The 25419-nt window shown below is 34.8% G+C and overlaps 2 protein-coding genes across 11 annotated transcripts in view; one reads left to right on the top strand and one right to left on the bottom strand.

Annotated features, from left to right (window-relative positions):
• Positions 1–19827, top strand: part of DNAJC24 (DnaJ heat shock protein family (Hsp40) member C24) — a 75711-nt gene extending 55884 nt beyond the window's left edge. Inside the window, exons 4-6 of one of the 3 annotated variants that reach the window (XM_030917983.1) lie at positions 9514–9582; positions 13529–13599; positions 17383–19827. In XM_030917983.1, coding sequence (XP_030773843.1) covers positions 9514–9582; positions 13529–13599; positions 17383–17445 — 203 coding nt within the window. In that variant the 3' untranslated portion in view covers positions 17446–19827. Of the gene's footprint in view, positions 1–9513; positions 9583–13528; positions 16084–17199 lie in introns of those variants that run through there. The other 2 variants (XM_030917982.1, XM_010358324.2) reach the window with 2 other exon arrangements.
• Positions 15651–25419, bottom strand: part of IMMP1L (inner mitochondrial membrane peptidase subunit 1) — a 76906-nt gene continuing 67137 nt past the window's right edge. For 7 of the 8 annotated variants that reach the window (XM_010358321.2, XM_030917979.1, XM_010358317.2 and 4 more), the window contains 2 exons: positions 16711–16821; positions 15651–15816 (listed from right to left, as the gene is read on the bottom strand). In XM_010358321.2, the coding sequence (XP_010356623.1) occupies positions 15748–15816; positions 16711–16821 (180 nt within the window). In that variant the 3' untranslated portion in view covers positions 15651–15747. The remainder of the gene's footprint in view (positions 15817–16710; positions 16822–25419) is intronic. The other variant, XR_747416.1, reaches the window with a different exon arrangement.

Here is a 25419-nt window from a genome sequence, read left to right as displayed (position 1 = left end):
CAGATTTAAGTACTAAGTATTTCCTCCTTTACCAGAGGCTCCAGATACTGAAATGACTTTGTTTCAATTTTCAATGGAGTTTGACTTACTGTTTAGGTAAGAAGAGTATCCAAATATAATTGCTATTTTTAAGCCTTTCATACCAGAGCTATTTTTCAAAACTCTTGCAATAAACCTACTTTCATATTGTTATTTCTTTTGAATACTGTTATTAATTTTTTTCTTCTTGACTCAGCTTCAGTAAAATGACTCCTCAAAAAAAAAAAAAGGAAATGAACTTGAACTTCTCTAAGAGTGAGGATTTAGGTTTGCTGGAAGCAAAACCTTTGAGAGTAATAATTTGTTAAAGACCAGGATAGGTTACCGAGAGAGAGAGTTTGTTATAACCAGGTCAAAGCACTCTTTTTTTCTGTGTCACCCCCTGAAGACATGGAAATAGCTTTGTTATACAGAACTCTTTTTACGTGTGGTGATAGTTCATTGTAAACCTTTCTTTTCATAGGGTGTGCGTTAAATATGTTTGTTTCCTGCCCACCATTAACTTGCAGTGTAAAATAAAATTGAGCTCTGTAGTACTTGGGAAGGAGGTAGGAAATGCTTTATTAGCTGATCTTGAATGCTTTCTCATGTTTCGCAGCTCCATGTTGGTGCTCTGTCTTAAAGAAAGCCTCATCAATATCGCCCACAGCCATATTTATCTAAAAGATAATTTAAAGGAACACTTGACATCCGTATTTCTTTGCTTCTCAAAAGAAATGATCAAATGTATTCTTTCCAATAAAGAAGAAGTAATACTCCAGGGCAAATAACCTAAAGTATTGCACATATGTTTTTTTCTCCCTCATTCCTACTTGTATATGCTTAGTTGACATTTTAGGGTAATGTTGGCCAGGCTGAAGAAAAGTAAATTTAAGAAAAAGATGAGTAATAATTAGTTCCCAGAGATTATACATTTTGAAAGCAATGTTAACTAGTGAATTTAATCAATTAGTTCTAGTTGGCATATTTACCTTATTGCTTCTGAGGATGCCTCCAAAGGCTGCTTCCAGTGTTCCCCAGAAAGACATGTAGTTTATTCAAGATTAGGCTTTGCATTTCAACCAGATGAGCACTTTGGAAAACCCTTTCAGGATTTATAAAATGTTCACATGAATAATACCTGTTGAGTAGATTTTGTTGCCTTTTTAAATCTTGTGGGGAGTTGTCCTTATATATTAAGCACATTAAAAACACATCAGAATTATATCATGGGAAAATAATGGTTGTCATGATTCAATAGCTTTGTAATGTGAAAGTCACAGATCCCTGATGTCTTAGTGGCTCTATAGAGTGACACAGCTTATGAGTTAAGTACTTCTCTGTGATCTGAAGAGTAGCAAACCTTCAAATACAGTTAATCAGATTAAATAATGTTTAAAAGAATAGATTGTGTTTGGAATCCTTGCTGATACATTATTTTATATTAGGATATATCTTAGTACTCTGTTAGTGAATTATTTTGGTAAGGTGGAACCTTCACTCTACATAATTGGATACCCAAAACAGCGTGGCTCAGAGGGGATTGGGCCAGGTATTGTAAAGTGAGTGTGCCTTTGCTCAAAGCTAATCAACTGCTCTGCTTAGGTAGATACAAGAGGTCATTTCTGGTTTGTATTACACAATTTACTCCATCCCTTCATTACGATAAATATTTGGAAAGATAAGCAAATAAATGGAATGGAAGATAAGCAAATCTTAAAACAAATGAGGAACATACCTTAAAACCCTACCAACATGTGTCAGATAAATCAGCATGTAATTTCTTAAACTCAAAATAAGAACCCTTCCTGAAAAGCATGTTAATGTTATAGAAACTCCGTAAGAGGGAAATATGTAGATAATATAAATTTTGGTTAACTGCTAGGAATAATAACTTAAGGCCAGTGGATATTTGTGAAATTGTGTCCTAAAGCTAACCCTTACAAAATACTTGAATTAGTGAGATTAGGGTCCATTTATGGTCATAATATTTCCATTTGATTTTAGGAATTTCAAAATTGGTTGTAAAAATTTGCTTCAGGTAAAATGTGGAAGATAAGCATCGGGGGTATGTTTTTTTGGTGACCGTTTCTGAGAAAAATAAGTATGTGAAATGATGCAGAAAATCCATCTCGACAGTTGGGGACTGGCTTTATCTTGAATGGGAGAAGACAGTATAGATAAAACTTTCTGTGCAGGTTCCCTCGCCCCAACTTACTTGTTGCAAGATGACTACTCACACTACTTGCTACTTTTACTTGAATGCAAATAACTGTGCAATGAAAATGTATTTTAGGATCATTTTTCATTGGTTTTGAGTAAAAGTTTGGCTACTTTCAAATAATGCTATAGAAACCTATGGGCAAGATTATAGTTATAATTCTGGGACACTTGAACAGACTTGAGAGTTCTGATTTAATAATGGAGAAGTCTAAGATTTTAGGAAGTTTTGTTTCCAACTTTAACCTCTCTCCCAACTTCCACTTAGTTACTTGACCCAATTGAAATCAGTGGGTCCAAAATCAAGACTGACCGAGTCACCTTTCTTATTTTTTCCTCAACCTTGGTTTCATATTACACTCTGTTTACTTCTACTTTGCTCCAGTTACAGTCAATGAATCAGAAATGGCAGTTGACATTTGTTCTTTTTTAATGTTGTTTCCCCTGTGTGAGCTTTTATTCTCACAGCTACCACAGTAGTCCATCCCCAGATTATAAAACATACCCAGATTATTTCCATAGCCGCTAAGTGGCCTTCCATTCTCTATTACTGCCTTCTCCCACAGTACTTTACATTTTGATTGATCTAGCAGCTTTCTTTATTCTCACACCTCTATTTAAGAACATTTATAACTCTACACCCTCCCAAAATAACACCTACCCATTCACCTGGAATTTAAATGGGACAGAAGCTTTTAAAGCTTGTCCCTGCTATTTTTTTCGACTTATTACCTATTTCAAACCTAATGTGAATTTTGTCCCCTGGTCCATTTAGGGACTCCCAGACACACATCTGTTTATACTGTTTGTTATTAATCAGAACCACCCTCCTGTTCTGATTCTTATTCTTTGTTCAAGGTTCAACTTAGGTCCTTCCTAAGGAAGGACCTGGGACAAAATTCCTGGGATTAGGATGTGTAATCTCCCCTACCCCCAACTCCCTACCACCCACCAGAGCCTTCTGGTGTTCTAATCCGTCATTATTTGTGCCCTCTGAACTAAAACCACAGAATTATTTTGAACTTTTTTTCATCTGGTTCCTATCATTTGGTTCTATGTTTGATATTTTGGAAGGACTGAATAATTATATAGGCTGTGACTTTGATAAAAATGAGTCATACAATAGCAAAGTACATCAGACTTCAACATTTATAAATCCAAAGTCAAGAGTTGCTTTCCTACACTGTGGTACTTGAGGTATTTTTCTCCTACTAATAATGGATTGGTTTTTAGTCATTTTCTCGTGGTCTGGTATAGATAGTTCAACACAAACACAGAGATAACAGTAGTTTAAAAGTAACTGTCATTTTTATTAAGCAATAGAACTGTGGTAGTTCTTTTAAACATTGTTTAACAACCTTGTGAGAAAGATATTAATATCTGTTTTTCAGAGAATATCTGTTTTTCAGGTTTAGTAATTTGACTAAGGTCACATAAAGGTAGTTGGTTGAGGGGAATTCAAAGCCATTTTTTCTCAATCACTATTTTGTATGAGTTGTGTACAATCTACTATTTGTAGTTCCAGATAGTCACGTACGAGGGATATTTGAGGGTCAGAACAAGAGACCAGGCCTACTTCTGCTCTTTTATGTGTTTTCTAGTGAAGCAGAAGGAAATCAGTTTCTGGGTTTCATTTGGTACCTTCAGTGAACACTGGGTTTACCTACAGTTTATAAAAGCTCCACAGTTACTCAACTTCATAATCAGGTTCCAAGTTTATAGTTTTTCTTCAGTGTGGAAAGCCTTGTACTAATGACTCTTCAGATTCATCTGGGAAAGGATTATAGGGTTTATGACTTAAAGAACAGGCTTCAAATTAAATGTTGCCTGTTTCTCAATCTCTTATCAAGGTAGAGAATTTTTCAAGAGCAGAGACATGTTAAAGACAAGGAAACTGATTATGTTCAAGTTACTTCCTACATAAAAAATTTAATTATTTATAGTGAAGTGTTCTTTAAGAATGAGGTGATGGTTTAAAATTAAATCACTTGGTTTTAAGACAGCAAGATACTGAATTAGACCTAAAGGAAAAACTGCTGTTTATTTTTAACTTACACACCGATGTCTTTAAGTGTGAAATAAACTTTAAACACTTGAAATGGCATAAAAATAAACACAGTGGACTAATTGATAAATGAGAGCATTGTGGGGATGTGGTGTTCATGTGAATAATGTGGCACTGCCACACATGAATAATATGGACAGAGCTGCAGGTGGACTTGATCTTTTGGCCAGTATGGGTTTCAATGAGACTTTGAAATATCTCTGCCATAATGAATAAAGTTAAATTTCTCTCCCCTGTAGTTTTTTGTTGCTGTTATTTATTTTTTATTTTTACTTTATTTTTTAAATTGTAACTACAGATAGAAAAGGTTTCCTGGGATTAGGATGTGTAATTATTTAGGCATGAAACAAAGAGTTGTTTTAGAAATTTTACTATCATTAGAAGGAAGCTTAAAAAGACAGGAATTCCATTGTCTTGTAAGAAGTAAGAAATATTTATTGATTCCCAAATGGAGCTGAAAAAAAACCTTTCCTCTTTTAGAAAGTTGTGAATGACCCAGCGAGAGCTCTAGTAAGCTTTACTGAACCAAGCTGCTAATAGTTATTTAATGTTATTCTTCAGTGTGAAAGAATCTCCGTAGATTTTCCTTTTAATCTCTTTGAATTGCAGGCTCATAAACCTCTCTGATGAGTCCTGCCAGTGTTTTCTTAGATCCCACTGTTGAGACAATGGAACCACAGAATTCTTTCACCTCTTGTTGTCAGACAAATCCAATAGAACACAAGGTCAGAAGGGCCTATACTTCTAAAGGTTGAAAGATTCTTTTTCAAGTAAGCACATACATTATTTGATTTTAACATTAGATTTCTCAAGAACCTCTCTTTATAATGTACTGACTTCTGTATGTAAATAGATTTGGAAGTTTTTCTTGTTTCCGTATTTGGCTAAGCTTGTGAGCACAGCACAGGGTATGAACAGACCTTAATGTTCCTAGATACCTTAGAAAAAGTTGAACCCATTTACTTCAAAAGAATCAGCAATCATTTAGTATCATTGGACTCACTATAAGAGTATACCACATGCTAGACAATGCTTTTTATTTCCAAATGGCTGTATTTTGTTTCAGAATGCTTACTACCATTCTATATCAAAAATTCCAAATTTAATATCTTGGATCTGTTCATTTAATTAAATCACTCTCTAAATCAGTTTATGTTTTCTCAAGCCTTTTAGCAATGTCATGTTAACAGGGGAACTTTAGGAGATAGGATTTACCTTTCTAGATACCTATTAAAATGTTTTATTACAAGAGAAAAATATTTATGTAATACTACAAAAGAAAACTAACTTATCTGTTTTGAAAATACCATGCCTGATTAGTAGACAATTATTAAAGCTAATTACAGGGTTCCTATAAGTTACTTTAGAGGATGGGGAAGAATTAAGTTTTTTAATTATAACCACAATGGTGGACAAGCAGAGATCATTGTTTAAAAAGGAAAAAAAACATTGATTTGTTTGTGCTCCTTCTTTGTAATTGTAGTGGGGTTTGAGGAGAGGGAATTTGCTGTTGCCCCATCCCTGGACACCTGCCTCTCAACAAAGGATCTTGGTCACCCCCCACCGCCCACATTTAGATTCACCTTTTACTTGTGTGTACCACGTCTGCTCATTATACAGTTCTCCAGGGATCCAATTTTCCCCTGAGTTAATCACCCCTAGCCTTTTTCAGAAATTGTTAGATTACCATCCTTTCAAAGAATATACACCTTCTTGAGTTTCTTCTTTCTCCTTTTCTTATTTCTATTTAAAAATGTAGCCACTTAGAGTCTCAACATACTACCTTTAAAACTTTTAAAAATTTAATCCTTATAGAGAAGTGCATAAATCTAAGTTTGTCGCTTGATGGATTTCACAATGAACACACCCATTTAACCAGAAAGCCTCTGGTTTTGTTTTTTTGTTTGTTTTTTGAGATGGAGTCTCACTGCGTCACCCAGGCTGGAGTGCAATGATGCGATCTCGGCTCACTGCAACCTCTGCCTCCTGGGTTCAAGCATTTCTCCCGTGTCAGCCTCCCTAGTAGCTAGGACTACAGGCGCACACCACCACGCCTGGCTAATTTTTGTATTTTTAGTAGAGATGAGGTTTCACCATATTGGTCAGGCTAGTCTCAAACTCCTGACCTCAGGTGATCCACCTGCCTCGGCCTCCCAAAGTGCTGGGATTACAGGCGTGAGCCACGGTGTCTGACCCAGAAAGCCTCTTATGACTTCTTCCAGTTAACCACTAGCACCTCATTTCCCCCACCATCATAGGGTAGTTTTGCCAGTTACATTTTGTGTAACGGGTAATCATACAGTGTGTTATATTTTTTGTCAGATACTGGTTTTTTAAAACCAGAATCCCTACAGGAACCTGGGGTGTTTGTGCCCATGGTACTGAATAATCAGGTCAACATACAGATGTTTAAACAGCCACAGAATATGAAAATGTTTTAATATACTCTTGGGCAAGGTACTAACCATTTTTGTGTATTCTCTTTTCGTATTTCCCATGAGATATGGTCTAAGCTAACTTTTCAACCAAGAAATAGGTAGCTACTCTAAAGTTCCTATGCATAGAGATGAAGAAAACATAGTAATAAAACTGAAAAAGCCACTTTTTTGAGTAGGTAGAATAATAGAAAGGGTTGCACATGAAATAGTAACTATGTGAGAAGAACAATAGCTTCCCAGTAGATTGGCAGTTATATTTGCAAGTCATTTCTAATTTATTATTTTTAAATAAAAAATGGCATCATGGAATATATATGAATGGGTTGTCTTTTTGTACAATTAATATATTAGGGGGGTTCAAGATAGATTAGATTAAGAAAGCTGATTCAGGCCGGGCGCGGTGGCTCAAGCCTGTAATCCCAGCACTTTGGGAGGCCAAGACAGGCGGATCACGAGGTCAGGAGATCGAGACCATCCTAGCTAACATGGTGAAACCTCGTCTCTACTAAAAAAATACAAAAAACTAGCCGGGCGAGGTGGCGGGCACCTGTAGTCCCAGCTACTCGGGAGGCTGAGGCAGGAGAATGGCGTAAACCCGGGAGGCGGAGCTTGTAGTGAGCTGAGATCTGGCCACTGCACTCCAGCCCGGGCGACAGAGTGAGACTCCATCTCAAAAAAAAAAAAAAGGCTGATTCATCTTGTCATTATTTGTCTTGTCTGATTTGCTTTGATGGATTTCAAAATTTCTTAAAATGTTTATAAGATACCCTGGAATACAGGTGGCTTCGTTAGAAATGTATACCTGTTTTTCCCCTAAATAGGATAAGTGCCAGTTATTACCCCCATTCCTCAGATCTGAAACTGTTTAATCTCCCAATTCTAGCAAACAACCCTGGTCCTTCTGAGTAAGAAATTAAAATGTGATTAAGATTTTTGTCCCCACTCATGAGAATTTTAGATAGAATTTTTTTAAATTGGGAATATCTGAATAGCATATAGCCTACTGTACTTTACATAGAGTGTGGAATTAAATTGTTTTGTTCAGAAATTACTTAGCATACAGATAGATTCTGCATAAGCTATCCAGTAGACATACAGAGATGGAGGAACTATCTCTGACCACTAGGCAGAATCCTTATCTTTGGATTTTAGGGACAGTCAAATAGACTACTGGTACTCAGTAAATATGACGTGGTATAATACCTGACATACTTTAATAGAAAACCATGGTGAGTTCACAATATTGTATAACCTTTTTATCTATTTTAAAATTATGTAACTCACTAATACATTTTGAACAGGAAGTTACTAAATATAATTAAATTGAGGGCATTCACATCAGAGACCAAAGGGAAGCATTTTCAGCAAGTGAACAAGAGACTAGTGAGACAGCCAAAGAAAATTTTACTGGGGTGGGGAGTGGATTTTAGTAGGGTTTTTTGTTTTGTTTTGTTTTTCTTTTTTCTTCTTTTTTAAAATTATTTACTTCTAGAAGAACAATACAAGCATACAGGAAATATAACATGCCTTTTAAAACAAAGACAAATGCTTCCCATCTTTGGCTCCCATTTTTGACCCAAAGAACACTTGTTTTAAGCAAGAGAGTAGATGCTCCTGTTACAAACTGTAGGTGGAATTCCAGGCTTCCTCGGACCTTCAATCTGCAACAAAAACTTTGGACCAGGAAACAGCAATAGAACATCAACACAATACATTTGTGTTGTGGGGTTACTGAAATACTGAAATAAATATTCCTTTAAGTTACTTAATCTCTTGCAAACAATCAAATGTAAAATGATTAATAGCCTTTTATATTTGGATAGAGCAGTTTTTAAAGCACTTTTAGTCTGATCTCATTTGACATGGAGAACACCTTTCTATTAGTCTGCCTCAGCTGCCATAACAAAGTACCATAGACTGGGTGGCATAAACAAAATGTATTTCTCACAGTTCTGGAGGCTAGCAAGTCCAAGATCGAGGTGCTGGTTGACTTGGTTTCTGATGAGGGCTGTTCTCCTGGCTTGCAGACAGCCTCCTTCTTGCTGTGCCTTCATATGCTCCTTCCTGTATGTGTGGGTGCATGTGGAAAGAGATCGCTCTCTAATCCCTTCCCTTTAAGGCCACCAGTCCTACTGGATTAGAACCCCACTTTTATGACTCCATTTAACCTTAATTACCTCCTAAAAGCTCTATGTCTCAGAACAGTCAAATTATGGGTTAGGGCTTCAACATATTAATTTGAGGGGGACACAATTCAGTCAACAGCAACCCTCCTGAAGCAGTTAAGAAGACATAACTGCTATTTTAGAGATGAACTAACCAATACACCTAATGTTAGAAAGTTAGTAAAATATTATGACTAAGGTTCAGATAGTTATTTTTATCCAACTCCACACTGCTTTCTTAGCTAGTTTATCTGACAAAAGCCAAACAAACAAACAAAAGGCATTTCCCTACTGCTTACAAAATAGAAGTCACTAGTTGATTGCAAAGAATCATCAGAATTAACTTCATGCTTTTCCATGTTGCATGGTTGTGAAAAATGGGATTGATTTTCACTTAAAATTTATAAGAAATGGTATGTTCTAGATTTTTCAGTCAGCTAAAGTCAGGTTACTTTAACACTACTGTCAAAAGTACTAGTCTAAGTTTTTAAGTGATAGGTAAGTTAGAATTGTAGTGACCAGGCTGGCGTTGCCTTTTTAGCATTCTTCAAGGTTACAACTAAAGTATCATGTTTTACAATTAAGTGTCATGTTTTATATTTTACAGAAGATGATCTAAGAAATATAGGACCAGTAGATGCTCAAGTATATCTTGAAGAAATGTCTTGGAATGAAGGTTGGAATTTTTTTTTCTTTTGACAACATTTAAAAAATTAGGAAATTTCTATAAGAAAAAAAAAACTCATTGGACATTTGGAAATCTTAAAAAGAAATCATAGTGTGGCTTTCTGTATATATGTGGTGTTTCTGTTTGGAGTATTTCTGTTTAATTCTAAACTTTATTTATTGACTGATATCCTCCTATGTGACTCATTTCCAGTTATTTTTATATTCTAATTAGATGTTAGGAACATAAAGTTTCATAAGAGTTTTTTGTTGCGTTTTTTACTTTAGTTTTTGCATTACTGTCTATGTAGTATTGTAATATGGTAAATAATGTCAAACAAGATAGTTTTTTTTTCATTCCTTTTAATGTTGACAAGATTAATTCCTCTTAGAATTTTTATTTTCCCTTTATAGATAATCATAAACTGTCAGGGCAGGGCTTTTAAGAGGCTTGATTTTTTTTTTTTTTTTAACTCTCACATACTGATTATCTTGTAGGAAGAAAAGAATATCTGCCATTTCCCTTGATGCAACATGAAGTCATGTCTTTTTTGCTTTTCTGTTATTAAAATTTTAGAACTTAAATCCAATGTAGTTTCCCCATTCTTCTGATGGTTCCTTGAATTGTTCTGGTTAGACATCATTAAATTGGAAAACACCCTTTACTAAACGGAAGCCATGAGTACCATACTTACTTGTTTCTCTGGGTAAATGAAGAAAATCTTACTATTTCCTAGAATCTTTAGATATTCTTAACCCTTTAACCTTATTGTGCAGCATGAAGTACAAATTCCCTCAAGGTTTATAAAAATCTACTAATGAGTGTGGATAGTAGAAGATAGAAACAGAGCCATCTGAAACCAAATTTACTTTTTAAATGGCAAATTCTTAACTTAGTGCCCGTAAGACGTGGGTCACAAGCCATATTGACTTAGAAAGGGAATCACATCTTTGCCTCTGGGACCATTCTGCCCCCAATCCCTCAAGTGAAATCCTAGAGTAGAAATTCAGTGAATAATTGGTAAAGTTGAGGTTTTGTATAACTGGTGCTCCTAGTGGTGGTGACAGTCTCATTAGAGTAAACAGGAAGAAATACTGTGAAAACAATACACAGACTTTTCACTGCTAGTTGGTAGAAGGGACACTCTAGAACATGTCATTTATCAGGGAGACTTGCCTAACTAAAAAAATATATATGCACATATGTATATATACACATATACTTTTTAATTTTTGCCAAATACACAAACTTCAAAGAGACTAAATATGTTTTGAAAATATAGTTTGTCTCCTTATCAATTGGTATGTATATGTATGTTTGTATGTGTTTAATGTCTTATTAAATTAGTTCTTGCTATAGTCGATATGGGTAATATATTTTGTATGATAATGTGAAAATACTGAAAACTGGTTTTTATAATTTTTTTTGCCTTTTAAATATATAACAATATAATGTTAAGATCTTAATTTAACATGAGAATACGGGCTAGGAGCCTGGAATCCCAGCACTTTGGGAGTCTGAGTTTGGAGAATCGCAGAGGTCAGGAGTTTGAGACCAGCCTGGGCAACATAGGAAGACTCTGAGAACAGATTGTGAGAGCAGGAAAAAATAAAAAATAAAAACAAAACAAAACAAAGCAAAAAAATAGCAAGACCACATCTGTACAAAAAATTATATATATATGTGTGTGTGTGTGTGTGTGTGTGTGTGTGTGTGTGTATATACATATAAACTTTTAAAAAGAAAAGGAAGAAACATAATATGGATTAGTGTCTTAAGCATCTGTCCGGTCAATAAATACATGGACTTTGTGATACAAGTGAAAATGCTAGCATATGGAAGGAAATGTACAACAAAAAATCATCAAGCGTTATCATCAATGTGTTATTGCCCCTGGAACTCCCTAAAGTAAACTTGACAGTAAAGAAGATGTAGAAGAATCCAACCCATAGCCAATGAATTAGTAATAAGCAGATACAGTTCATCTTAAAAGTATAGGAAGCACTTAGATGCTTAGGTTTTTATAACTAAAGTAATGGAAATAATTCTAATCTTAATGAGAGAAAATACCGAGCAAGAGCTACATGAAACCATTATTCTTGTAGGAATATTTAAAAACAAATCATGGAAGTTTTTATTTTTTTTCCCAATTAAAAAGAGAGATTTTGGCAGATGAAATTAAATAAAAAGTGTGATCAACTAGGAAAGGAAAAATTTGTTTAAAGATCCCCTTTAGGATCATTTTCAGAATAGCTATGGAAAGTGAAGATCTGGAACAGGAGAAAAGTTCATGAAACCCTATAGGATAGACACAGCCAAATTGTTGGTTGCCTGATCAAAGGGCAGTATGAAATGATCCTTTTTATTATGCTTAAAAGGCATATGTGAGTTGTGCAGATATTGAAGCTAATCTTCACCCTTAGTTGTTATACGGCTTGGTCATTTTGTTGGCCTTCATTCAGAGTATTTAAAATGATGGTTTCTGTAAAAGTTATCACCTGGTTAAAAGCTTGATGGTATAATAATAATATAAGCAGAACTTTTACAAGATGTGAATTTTTAGTGAGCATTATTTGGAGTCATCTACGACAAAACTCCACAGTAGCCCATGGTGTCCTCTGTGTCATTTACCAAGAACATGTCAACTCAAATTGTTTTCCAGTGTTCACTGAGGTGGTAAAAAAACAAGGGGGTAGGGAGAGATTTAGCTTAGGAAAATCAATGGTTAGAATATGTACATTTTTAGACAATTTAATAATTAAAAAATTCACTTTCAGAACATGCTGTAGTACGTAGATGTTGGCTTAGGGAAGATGTCTGCATTTTGAATTCAAGATTAAATTATTTTTCTGTATGGAGAACAAAGGCATTGTGGTAAAGAATAAAAAGCTGGATTAGGTGAATGAATTCATTTTCCTTACTGATTAAAAAAGAAAACAAATAAAGTTAAGCTTATTTAATTGCCAGTTTTTCCAAGGCTGAACTTCTAAGAGAGCAGGTACAAGGCAGTTCAATTTTGCTTTTTTAAACTACATATGATATGATCTAAGTATTAATCAAATTTGATAATTGAATGAAGATATTTGACTGTATGAAATCATGAGTCCTTTGAGTACTTATTTTCTAATAATCAGTTATGATGGTGGTAAAATAACGTGATTGATAAGTTATTTTCCTTTGACAGTTACTTCTCAGAGACAGTAAAATGGAATGACCAATGGATGAGAGATTCTTTAAGTCAAAGGGCACAAGCATTTCAAATTCCCAGGAAAATGACACACTTAAAATTTCCACGATTAGGAGCCTAAGTATTGCACTGTATTGCCTCCTTTGGGCATCTCACTTCAGCATTTTGTTGGTTCATGTGTCATTTGTAAAAATCAAACAAACAGAAACACACACATACCCCACAGGATTAAAAAAAAAAAAACCCACCAAAAACCATGGTGTTGTGTTTATAGACTTAAGATTCTTGAAATAGTGTGACACTAGAAGTGTCCAGATGTTGCACTTGATAGTCTGGTTTTCTCTAAAGGATAGACTTCAGGCAAAAGCATCATCTTCCCTAACAGTGAGACAGGTAGGGCTGTTTTTCTTTTTCCTTCACTGTAATATTTTAGACAAATGCATTGTTGAAAAGAATGTAAAATTTCTATGAATTTTAAGAAAACAGAAAACTTCAAATAAGTTTCATGGGTTGCTTCTGAGCATGCCCTGTCCTCCCAAAATCCTTGGACTTTTAATTCATAGCTTCAATCCCTCTCCTCTACAGAGATTCTTTGGTAGGCAATTTTTATAAACATTGCCCCTTTCAAGTTCTCCTTTAAATACATTTTATCTTTACTGAGCTTCTTTGTTTTGTTTTACAATTTCTATGGAATAAACTCTGCACCTTTTAAGGGTATTAGTGAGGTAGTTACAAGTCTTTGAAACATTATTTTGTTTTCTTTTGCAGATGATCACTCTTTTTATCTGAGTTGCAGATGTGGTGGAAAATACAGTGTTTCCAAGGATGAAGCAGAAGAAGTTAGCCTGATTTCTTGTGATACATGTTCATTAATTATAGAACTCCTTCATTTTAACTAAAATTGTTCACAACTTGAAATGCTTTAACTGTGGTATTGAGACATGATGAGGAGAGGCCATTGGGCTTTGTCCATTCAAGGAAATGGATTTTTTGTCAGCCCTATTATTTGCAAAGAAAATATACAATTATCAAGCAGAGACCACCTCAGATTAATAGAGAATATAATTATTTATTTGTATTTATAATTTATATTTACAAGCTGTCACAAAAGAAGATTTGATTATATTTGGTGAATTCTCATCTGAGAACTTTATGATGTTATTTTTTTTCCATGACACAAAATAAGAATTTTCTTAATATGAGCATGTCTCCTCTTTTGAATGGGTAACAGTATCATCATATTCCTTTATAGTTAATAAGTTTCTGATCTAACAGATAATGTTTATAGCTGCTAAAGTTATAGGTCTGTTGTACACCTAGAATCTTTGTGAATAATGTGAGGCCAGTTCTCCCATAAGGAAGGCTGGTTATGGATATTCATAAGGTTATTTCAAAGTTAATGAAGACAAAGTAGCAACTATAGAAAGTGTTGACTCCAATCTTGGCCCTGTATTTCCAAAGCTTGTAAACATTGCCATCTTCAAATTTAAATGTAATTTAGGAAATGGAAGCTTTATTTTTTAATTTTAATTTTTATTTCTTTTTCTAAGAGTCTCACTCCATCGCCCCAGCTGGAGTGCAGCGGTATGATCTCGGGTCCCTGTAACCTCCATCTCCTGGGTTCAAGTGATTCTCCAGCCTTAGCCTCCCGAGTAGCTGGATTACATGTGCCCACCACCATGCCCAGCTAATTCTTGTATTTTTAGTAGAGATGGGGTTCCACCATGTTGGCCAGGCTGGGCTCAAACTCCTGACCTCAGGTGATCCACCTGCCTCGACCTCCCAAAGTGCTAGGATTACAGGTGTGAGTCACCATGCCTGGCCTAAGTTTTCTCAGTAGAGACAGGATTTCATCATGTTGGCCAGGCTGGTCTCGAACTCCTGGCCTCAAATGATCCACCCATGTCAACCTCCCAAAGTGCTGGAATTGCAGGTGTCAGCCACTGTGCCCGGCCAGAAGCTTTTTAAAAAATAATGATTTGAAATAGGTGCATTATTTCTCTTTCTATTTTGGAGTGTTAAGATATAATATTGGGGCCAGGCATGGTGGCTCACATCTGTAATCCCAGCACTTTGGGAGACTAAGGCAGGCGGATCACCTTTGGTCAGGAGTTCGAGACCAGCCTGGCCAACATGGTGAAACCCCGTTATCTACTAAAAATAATTTTTTAAAAAATTAGCCAGTCATGTTGGTGCGTGCCTCTGGTCCTAGCTACTCGGGAGGCTGAGGCACAAGAATCGCCTGAACCCAGGAGGGAGAGGCTGCAGTGAGCAGAGGTTGTGCCACTGCACTGCGGCCTGGGCTACAGAGCAAGACTCTGTCTCAAAAAAAAAAAAAAAAAAAAAAAATGTAGTATTAATGCCTATATTTATGAAGATGGAGCCATTGCACTGCTGCTCTGATGAAATGAACTTTTATAAAGTATTATTGACTATAGCCAACTATAGATGGCATATGACTTAAAGATGCAGTTTTCTATGTATTTAATATTTTGTGTACAGCAGAAGTCAGAACTCATTTAAAGAACTTTAAGGGATCCTTTAGAAACGTTTTTACTTAATTTCAAATGAGTGGGCTGAGCATGTAGACTAGCAGCTTTTTATCAGACCTGGCATTGTGAGGTTGAACTTATAAATACGAATAGTTACTACTCTGACTTGTAAATGTAGCTGCTGAAGTATAAGGCATATTTAAGAAGAATAGATTACTTTCATTATACCTATAAGAACAAGAATTCAAAAGTGAGGTAGTCATCCAGGTTCCCCCTCCCAAAGTATTTTTGTATCATAAAATTTAGATGACCTTTTTGGGTTACATTTTTATCTATATATTTTGAACTCACAATGTGTGTTGAATATTCTTTACGTTTAACAATAAAAAACAACTAAAACTGAATAGCAAATAGTTTATTAGTACATGGTTTCAACGGGAGTAATAAATTCACATGAAAAGGAGACAATAATCAAGTCAAAAGAATAAATGATTACTAATCATCAGAAAATCTGTGGCCATTAGGGCTGGCACGTAAAAATCCAAAATCACTCAGAGGCCAAATCTGTAAAACCAAAATGAGGTTGAAGACAATTAGTGAAAGTAATGTTATAGTATCATCATATTCCCTTTTGCTGTCCGTCCCTTTTCTCTATGCCAGATAAACACTTTCTCCTTACTCATCAATCAAGAATAAAATTTTCCACATCAAAGTAAGATTTGAGAAAATAAACTTATGTGTATATATGTTTAAACTCCAAAGTTTGGAACATTCAAACACTGTACACAAAATTATATGTGTGTGGTGTGTGAATACATATGTATGAATATATGGTCTGTGTTTTCTTTTACTACTCGTAAATAAGAGTTAACTGTATACTTTCAACCAAAGGGGTTTAGGTTTAAGTACTTGAATATGGCATCTGTTTAAATGTAAACAATCTGGTAAATTATCTAACAGCTCCATGTATTCATGTATGTTTTTCTCCTCACTGACTGATAAAAAGGAGGGGCCAGTGAAAACAATAATCTTCCCTAACAATCATACATTCACGATAAGTCTACTGACTCATACTACTCAACTGGGGTATCCATACATTACAGGCAGTTTGAATCCAGACCGTTCTTCTGCACATGCTTATTAAAATATGCCCTGCGCAGGATATGAACATGGTTTTAAGAGTTGTACAAGAGAGAACTGAATTTTTGGAAATTCAAATTAAAGTTTTCTTAGGCTATAGCTAAGGTAGTTTGAATTTTATTATTATCTCTATGGGAGCCGGGGCAATGGGGGAATAAGTCTGCATATGGCTATTAAGTTAAAGCCAGCAGGTTCATAAAATATATTCAGTGCAACAGTTAAATACACTGACAGTCTGAAGATTTCAGAGATCATTTTGAGAGAAACTTTTTTTCTAGCTCAGAAAATAAACCTTACATTTTAAGCAGAAAATGGTACCTTAAAGAAGATTCGTCCTCTTATTAGTCCATATGGAATAGGTCCATAGTATCTGGAATCTGTAGAATTCTGTAGATTATCACCTTCTAACCAAACATGACCCATTGGCACCTAGAATTAGAGAAGAAATGCAGCCCCTTTAAAAAAGATAAAAGCTAATTTGGGTACTATAATTAAAAAGCATGTCATTCAGAGGTAGGGAGAAATGTCCTAAGGTTCTCTTTTATGGAATAGATACAAATCCTAATATTGCATTTTTGCTTTTATTTCTTGCACAATAAAACAACTTTTACTAAATATCAAAGGTTTCAACTTTTTTAAAAACCTATCTTTTTTCATCATATGGTTCCCAAATATTAATTTGTTATACAAACCCCAAACTGAGGTTATAAGAGATCAAAACAGTGTGACAGGGTCATTAATTTAATAGACTTCAAAAGAGGTCATTAGGATGCTGACTGAAAATGTGCCCTTATGTCTCAATAACAGCATAAGCAGGGCAGCCACTCACTCAGCAACATCCTGGGGCCAATACCAAGGCCAGACCTATTAGAATGCTCATGATGAACTAAATGGTAATTGATTGTGACATCAATTACAAATAATCTCATCATTTTATTGGAGTGGGCTTGTCAGAATTCTAATTAAGATCCCTGTTCTGCCTTTGTACAGGCCATATCTTCAATGCATTATACTTCAATAATGACCATGAAGAACCAGAAGGACCTATTATAAAATCATCAGTTGCAAAATTAATGATGGTGACCTTCTCCTAAATGAAAAGACTATCTCCTATAATGTTCCATGTATAAACTGGCAAATAACAAGATTTCTACTCAGTGACAATCATATTTAGAACAGAATATGTTGCTTTTTTTTTAAAGCCGCCTGCAATATGAGACATTTGCCTATTACTATCTGTTCAATGTAAACTAAAAAACTTAACTTTCCAGAAACAATCTTTAAAATTGCTTTTTAAAAGTTTTTATTTTACAGTTTTGTTACCTAAGACAGTTGAATTATTGACCAGACCAAAATGATCTATATATGGGGAAGGAATTTATTTTCACTAATTTGACTGGTTTTACTTGTAAACCTTTTATGAAGAAAAATATCACTACCGGGTTTAATAAGAGATAATGCAACTCTTTTTTAAATCACAAATTACTTTCTTGAAAAGTAAATGTATACAAGAATGTAAAATTTGAATTTCATTTACATAAGCGATTTTAAGATTCTGGAAGGTCTTATGTACAAATATTTGCCAAAAACCTCCAAATTAACTGCATTTATTAAATGTTAAATCTATTTGTAGAAAAAGGACATAAGTTTACTGAAAGAATATCAGAAAATATATGATCATTCACTTTTATTATTATAACTGGAACTAGTTTGTCCAAGGGCCAATAGCAAGGCCACTTCTTTGCTATCTAATAAAATAGACATATGTGCAGTGAAGCATAAGACTGCCCTAGTAGAAAAGTGTGTACATCACAGTCATCAAAAAAGGAACGAAATAGTGAATTTGGAAAAGCCATATGTAATAAACATTCTGAAGCGTTACTTTGATGAAGCTATAAGGTGAACATCTTTCATGTTTAAATATCCATGGTTTCTCCCTAAAATGTGTTTTTTCCTGAGTTCTAAAAACAGGTAATGTAAATGAATAAAGAAAACCATGTAGTTATGGACATCAGCAAAAGTAAAAGAAAAACATTCTACAAACTAATAAGGCAACATACCAACAATCTAGGGATGTCTTTGTCTGACCATCCCATTGACAGTAAACCAGGATCCGTGGTTTATACATTCCGTCTCCTCATGAAGCTTTCCCTAAACTTGCCTACCCATACCAACCTGATTGTTTCCAGCTCTTAACATATAAAGTCAGCCTTGCTTGGGGCCCTACATTATAACCTTTATTATTATTTTTAACCTGCTTGCCTTTTCTGTCAGTTTTTACTATTTTATACCAGAATAAACCAACAGACAGTAATGCCATGATTTTACTTTTTTGAGTGTTAATGACTTTTATTACATTATAGTTTGGTGCAAAAATAACTGCGGTTTTTGCTGCAAAATAAATTTAATGGCAAAAACCACAATTACTTTTGCACCAGCCTAATAGATTTTTGCCAATATGCTTGGCGAAAAATGATACCTTTGTCTTATGAGTGAGGCTGAATCTCTTCGTGTTTAAGAGGTGTTTAGTTCCTTCTCTGTGATATATTTTTGCATGTCTTTTGCCATTTGGCTACTGGGTTGATCTCTTTTTTTTCCTTCATTTCATAAGCACTCTTTAAATACTAGGGAGATTAGCCCTTTGTGGTACAAAGAGCAAATATCCCCAGTTTTTCATTTCTCTTATCAGCTTTTGCTTTCATGTCTTCTGAATTCTGAGTCTTTGTTAGAAAGGTCTCATGGTTTCTTCTTTTACATTTAACTATTTTATTCTTTCGGAGTACATCCTGACAAATGGTTGTAAGGCTTGGATGAATGTTTTTTATTTTTGTAAATAATAACTAATTTAATACCTTGGTAATATTTTTCTATGCATTTATTTGATTGTTGGCAGTGTAGAATATTATTCTGTGTGTTTTCTGATGGCATTTAATATCCAGTGAATAGTCTGTGCCTACTTTTGCATATATTAGTCTTTGGGATCTCAATTGTCCTATCTACGTGTATTTCTTATATAATACAGACAGGATTAATACATTTATTGCAAATACTTTTCCCAATCTGTTTTTTGTATTTTATATTTATGTTCCACAAAGTTTTTAGTTTTTTATACAGTATTTACTTTTATATCCATATGCTTTTTAAAAGATGATTTTAATTATTTACAGTACCTAAACCAAAAGTAGAACTCAAATATTTGCTGGTAGTTAAATACTTGTAAGTAGAAATTCTCTGAAAGCACAATGATAACTGCCATTAGCTAGGTCACTTCTGTAGCAGTTATGACCTGAGTTTCTTTCAAATTAGCGATGTATGATGAAGTATCATCTCTGGAGTAATTTTTTTTTTTTTTTTTTTTAAACAGAGTCTTGCTCTGTCACCCAGGCTGGAGTGCAGTGGTGCAATCTCAGCTCACTGCAACTTCCACCTCCTGGGTTCAAGCAATTCTGCCTCAGCCTCCCAAGTAGCTGGGATTAGAGGTGCCCACCACCACACCCAGCTAATTTTTCTATTTTAGTAGAGACAGGGTTTCAGCACGTTGGCCAGGCTGGTCTTGAACTCCAGACCTCAAGCAACCCACCCACTTTGGCCTCCCAAGGTGGTGGGATTACAGGCGTGAGCCAACACGCCCAACCATCGCTGGAGTAATATATTAACAACTACAGAAAGTAATCTTCTAAAAAAAAAAAAAAAAACCTAGAACATATCACCAGGAGCCTTTCATTTGATACTTAAAATAACCTGTGAAGTACTAAATTTGATATTTAGTCAAGAAAAAAGAAATAGGTTCAAATATGAGACATGCTAACTCCTCGTTATCTGAAATCCATACATGTTAATGACCATGCATCCATTTACAGTAAAGGGATAATGCCTACATCTCACAGACTTAACACTTGATGTAGATAGAGTATACAAATCAAGGAAACAGCTGTATCACTGATGTTACCTTTAATCTAACAAGATCTCTATAAACAAGAAAACCTCTAAGTACAGATCTTTTAAAACCAAAGCTGTCACCTTTGCTGATCCACCTCTATAAATTACAGGTTGAGTATCTCTTATCTGAAATGCTAGAGACCAGAAGTGTTTCAGGTTTCAGATATTTAGATTTTGGAATATTTGCATATACATGAGATATCCAGGGGAAGAGACCCAAGTCTAAACATGAAATCCATTTATGTTTCATATATACCTTATATACATAGGCGGAAGGTAATTTTATACAATATTTATAATTTGTCCAAGGAACAAAGTTTTGACTGTGTTTTGACTATGACTTGTCATGTGAAGTCATATGTGGAATTTTCCACTTGTGGCATCACACAGGCACTCAAAAAGTTTCAGAGTTTGGAGCATATTGGATTTCATATATTTGGCTTAGGGAAGCTCAACCCATGCTCAGTTTACCAGTACAAAAAATTATGTTTGCAATTACTCCTCCTTTTAAAAATATAATTATTTTTGGTACGGGGGAAAAGAGTGAATACTTCATCTCACTTTAAAAATCAACTTATAGAGGTATATTTTATATACAGTAAAATGCACCTGTTTTAAGTTTTGACACAAGTTTTGAAAAATGTACATACCCATCTAACCACAACCACAATGATACAGGATGTTTCTTCTATGCTGAAAAGTTCCCTTCTGTTCCTTTGTAGTCAGTTTCCTATCGCCATGCCTAGACCCAGTCAACCAGTGATCTGCTTTCTGTTACTAGAGAGTAGTTGTGCCTGTTGCTTAATTTCATATAAATGGAATTACAAAGTACCTATTTTGTGTCTGCCTTCTTTGGCTTAGCAAGATTTTATGATTAATCTATGTTGTATGTAGAAGTCATTCATTTTTTACTTCTTCTGAATATTCCACTGTAAACCACGATGTTTATCTATGAACCTGGAGGTGGATACTTGGGTTGTTTGCAGTTTGGCGCTAGTAAAAATAAAGCACTCTGAACATTCATGTACAAGTCTTACTTCTTTTCAGTAAATATCTAAGGGTGGAATTTCTGGGCCATCAGTAAGTCTATGTTTAACCTTAAAGAAACTACCAAACTTTTTCAAAGTGATACTATTATATACTCCCAACAACCAATGTATGATTGTGTTCCTGTTCCACTACCTCTCCAGCACTTGGTATTATCAGTTTTTAAATGTTTTGCCATTCTAGTAGGTGAAGGATATTAAATTGTGGTTTTAATTTGCACTTCTCTGATGAAGGCATTTTTCCATTGTGCATATTAGTATTATCTTTCATGAAGTATCTATTAAAATATTTTGGCCATTTTAAAAATAGGTTATCTTCTTATTCATTGTACCAGTCCTTTATTTACCATGGATACAGGTCCTTTGATGGGACTGCAAATATTTTCTCTCAGTCTGCATCTTTTTAAATGATGTTTTGACAAGCAACAGTTTTTAATGTTGCTGAGGTCCAATTCATAATTTTTTTCCTTGTGTTTTGTCCTTTTGGTGTCCTAAGAAATCTTTACCTGCCCCCAAATTATGAACATATTATACTATCTTCTACAAATTTTATAGCTTTAGCTTTGATTAGGTATGTGAACCATTTTGAGATAACTTCTGACATGATGTGAAGTATTTGTTGCATCTGTTTTTGTTTCCTTTTTTCCTCCTTTCTATTGGATTATTTTTCTGAATTTCATTTTGTTTATTCGGTTGCCATATTTAATATAGATCTTATTCTTGAAGTTGTTACTCCAGGGTTTACAATATGCATCATTAATTACAGTCCACCTTTTCTTAAGGTATAACTATCTTCACGTATTATACCACTTCATGTAAGGTAATAAAGGAAATAATTTTGCAACAGCATATTTTCATCCTTACCAGTGAATACAGAATTCCGGATTGACAGTGTTTCCCCACTTAAAACTTTAAAGACTTCATTTTGTTTTCTTCTTGCTGTTTTTTATAATAGATCAGCAGAAATTCCTTATTCTCAGTTGTATGTAATATATTTTTCTCTCGTGGTTTTTAAGATTTTCTCTGTCTTCCCTGGTTTGATTTTCCTTGTATTTATTTGGCCAGAACTTCTTTCTGTACTTCTTGGATCTCTGATTTATCATTTTGAACAAAATTGGAAAAAAATGTATAGATCAACTTCTCTTCTACCCACTACCCTGGGGCTTCCATAGCCTTCATGTTAATCTGCTTGACTTGTCCTATGGGTTATTCTTTTTATTTTCTTCCAGACTTTTTTCTTTCCTTCAGCTTGTGTATTTTTCATTGCTGCCTCAAATTCCCAGAACTTTTCTTTTGTAGTTTCTAATCTACTACTGTAAAGACCACCAAATGTATTCTTAAGCTCTAAAAATTACATTTGGTTCTTTCTTATACCATTTACTTCCTCAATATGCTCATCTCTAGATCCTCAAAAATAGTTAGAATTGGTGTTTTAGAGTGCTTCTCTGCTAGTTCCATAATTTGTCATTTATGGGTCTATTTAACTGATTTACTTTTGATTATGTGTTACATTTTCCTGCTTCTTCACATATGTGGTAATTTGTGATAAAACTGGACACTCATTTGCTGAGTAAATTTTGTTGTCTGTTTTTATAGAGTGTTGAATGTTGAGGGAGTCTGGTTTCTGTGAGGTAGTTAAGTTAGCGGCAGTCACCTTATTCCTTTCAAGCCTTGTTTATAAGCCTGCTAGGTTGGGTCTCTATCTTACATTTTATCTTAAGGGCTATTTTAGTCCTACTACTAAGGCTTGATTTTTCCAGAGTCTCTACTGAATGTTCTGGATATCAACAAGATCTGTCCATGCTGGCTGGTCAGAACACAAATGTCTCTCAGCTCTGTGTGAGTTATGGGACTTTTTTGGTTTAGAGCTCCCCAGTAGTCATTCATTACTCATTCTCTTTAAGTTTCACTATAAGCAGGCACAATTTAGTATTGAGCCCAAAAGCCAAAGGAATATCTACGTAGATTTCTGGAGATCTTTCTGTAGCTCTTTCCTTCATGGTAGTCGGATTTATAAATCCCAACCACTTAAGCCTACCTGTACCCCAGTCTTTGTCTCAACTCAGCAAGACCACCTGTGCTTTGCTTGACTTCCCCTCCTTGTACTGTTGTCTGAAAACTGCTTTAAGACAGAAGTTGAGGCAAGTAGAGGCTCATTTTGTTTCCTTTCTCTCAAGGATCAATTTCATACTGCCTGATATGCAATGTATTAAAACAGTTGTTTCACATATTTTTGTCCAGTTTTCTAGTTTTTTATGGCAGGAGGGCAAGTTCATGACCAGTTATTCCATCACTGCCAGAAGCAGATGTTCAAATTACATAATTTAAAAAAAATTTTTTTGAGACAAAATGTCACTCTGTCGCCCAGGCTGGAGTGCAGTGGTGCGATCTTGGCTCACTGCAACCTCTGCCTCCCGGGCTCAAGCGATTCTCCTGCCTCAGCCTCCCGAGTAGCGAGGATTACAGACCTGCACCACCACGCCCACCTAATTTTTGTATTTTTAGTAGAGATGGGGTTTCAACCTGTTGGCCGGGCTGATCTCAAACTCCCGGCCTCAAGAGATCTGCCCGCCTCGGCCTCCCCAAGTACTGGGATTACACGCATGAGCCACTGCGCCCAGCCTTAAAACATTTTTTTAGCATACTTGGAACAATATAAAGAGAATCATTTCAGTGAAGATTAAAATTTTTGGTGAAGTGTGCTTTGGCATCTCCATCTTGCATCCCCTTCAGTGGCGTCTCCTTTATGTTGTTTTACCCTTTCCCTATCAAAATCTCCGGAAAAGATTTGCCAAACTCAACAGGTAATTATTTACAAACAAGGAAATTCACTATGGTATTTTCTGCATCTCAAGACTGGCAATGGTATAAATGTTCCTCAGTAGGCAGAGGTTAAATAGAATATCTTTCTTTTATCTATTAGTAAACAGCCAGTAAAAATAAATACATAAAACTAATGGAAAGATTTCCATGAGATAGCCAGTGAAAACAAGTTGCAGGGCAATGTGTATAACTGTAAAATTTTTTAAATATATATTTCAAAATAAACATTTTTTATGATCAGTGCGTACTATTTAAGTAACTTAAAAGTATATATATGTATATATACACAGAAATATATGTATATGTGTGTCTTAAAATACAAACTGCTTAACACTTTCGGTGATGTTCATACTTTTAAAAGGGAGCATCATCCTTCATGATGCAGGTTAGGGGGAGCTTGTTGAATTTTTTTAAAAAGTGTTTCCGGGTTGGGCTTTTTTTTTTTTGTCTTTGGTAGTGTGGAAAGAGTTAACCTAACCTCTAATCCATATAGTAGGACATGCTTCTTTGTATAGTACAAGTAAATGACTTGCACTATACAATTCACAGTACTGTCATCAAATCTATAGATGACTAAAATATTAATCTAGCCAAGAACACATTTTAACAAACATACAGTAAAACACATTTTTTGGTTTGGGTTTGAAACACAACACCTGACTTTTCTGATACCGAATGAGGCAAGGAACAGAATAAACATTTTCTTTCTAACTTTAAACACAGTTATGGTCTGTTAGATTAACCTACTAGTTGTCAGTAAGTTGAAAATTCAAACCAGATAATAGAAAAAAGAATTCTATAGCAATATTATAATAATAAAATATGAACGGGATAAAATGGTAGATTAACATGTATTTTTCTTTCCTTTTTTGTGCTCACAGAGACATAATAAAATGTGTTTTTTTAAAAGCTATAACTTTACAACTAAGGCTGAAAACCACTCTAATAAACACATTTATATTAAATGTTTTGCAAATGGCCCAAAATGGAAATCCCTAATGCTATGTCTTTGTTCACTACGTCTCATAATCAAAATTTTTAAGTTGGATTAATTTTGTACTCTTGTAAATATGCCATGCCATTTTGAATGAATACATAAGACTGAATATATGAATATATGTTTTCATGAATGCCATAAACTGTTTTAATTTTGCCCAAACCTGAATTCTCCATGTGTCTGAGATATAGCTAACTTTACAGCTAAATTTTAAGGCATGAA

This window comes from Rhinopithecus roxellana, chromosome 15, assembly GCF_007565055.1.
Source record: "Rhinopithecus roxellana isolate Shanxi Qingling chromosome 15, ASM756505v1, whole genome shotgun sequence".
NCBI classification, from domain to species: Eukaryota; Metazoa; Chordata; class Mammalia; order Primates; family Cercopithecidae; genus Rhinopithecus; species Rhinopithecus roxellana.
The sequence above is the reverse complement of the archived record's forward strand: the minus strand, read 5'-3'. Positions and strand labels throughout refer to the sequence as shown.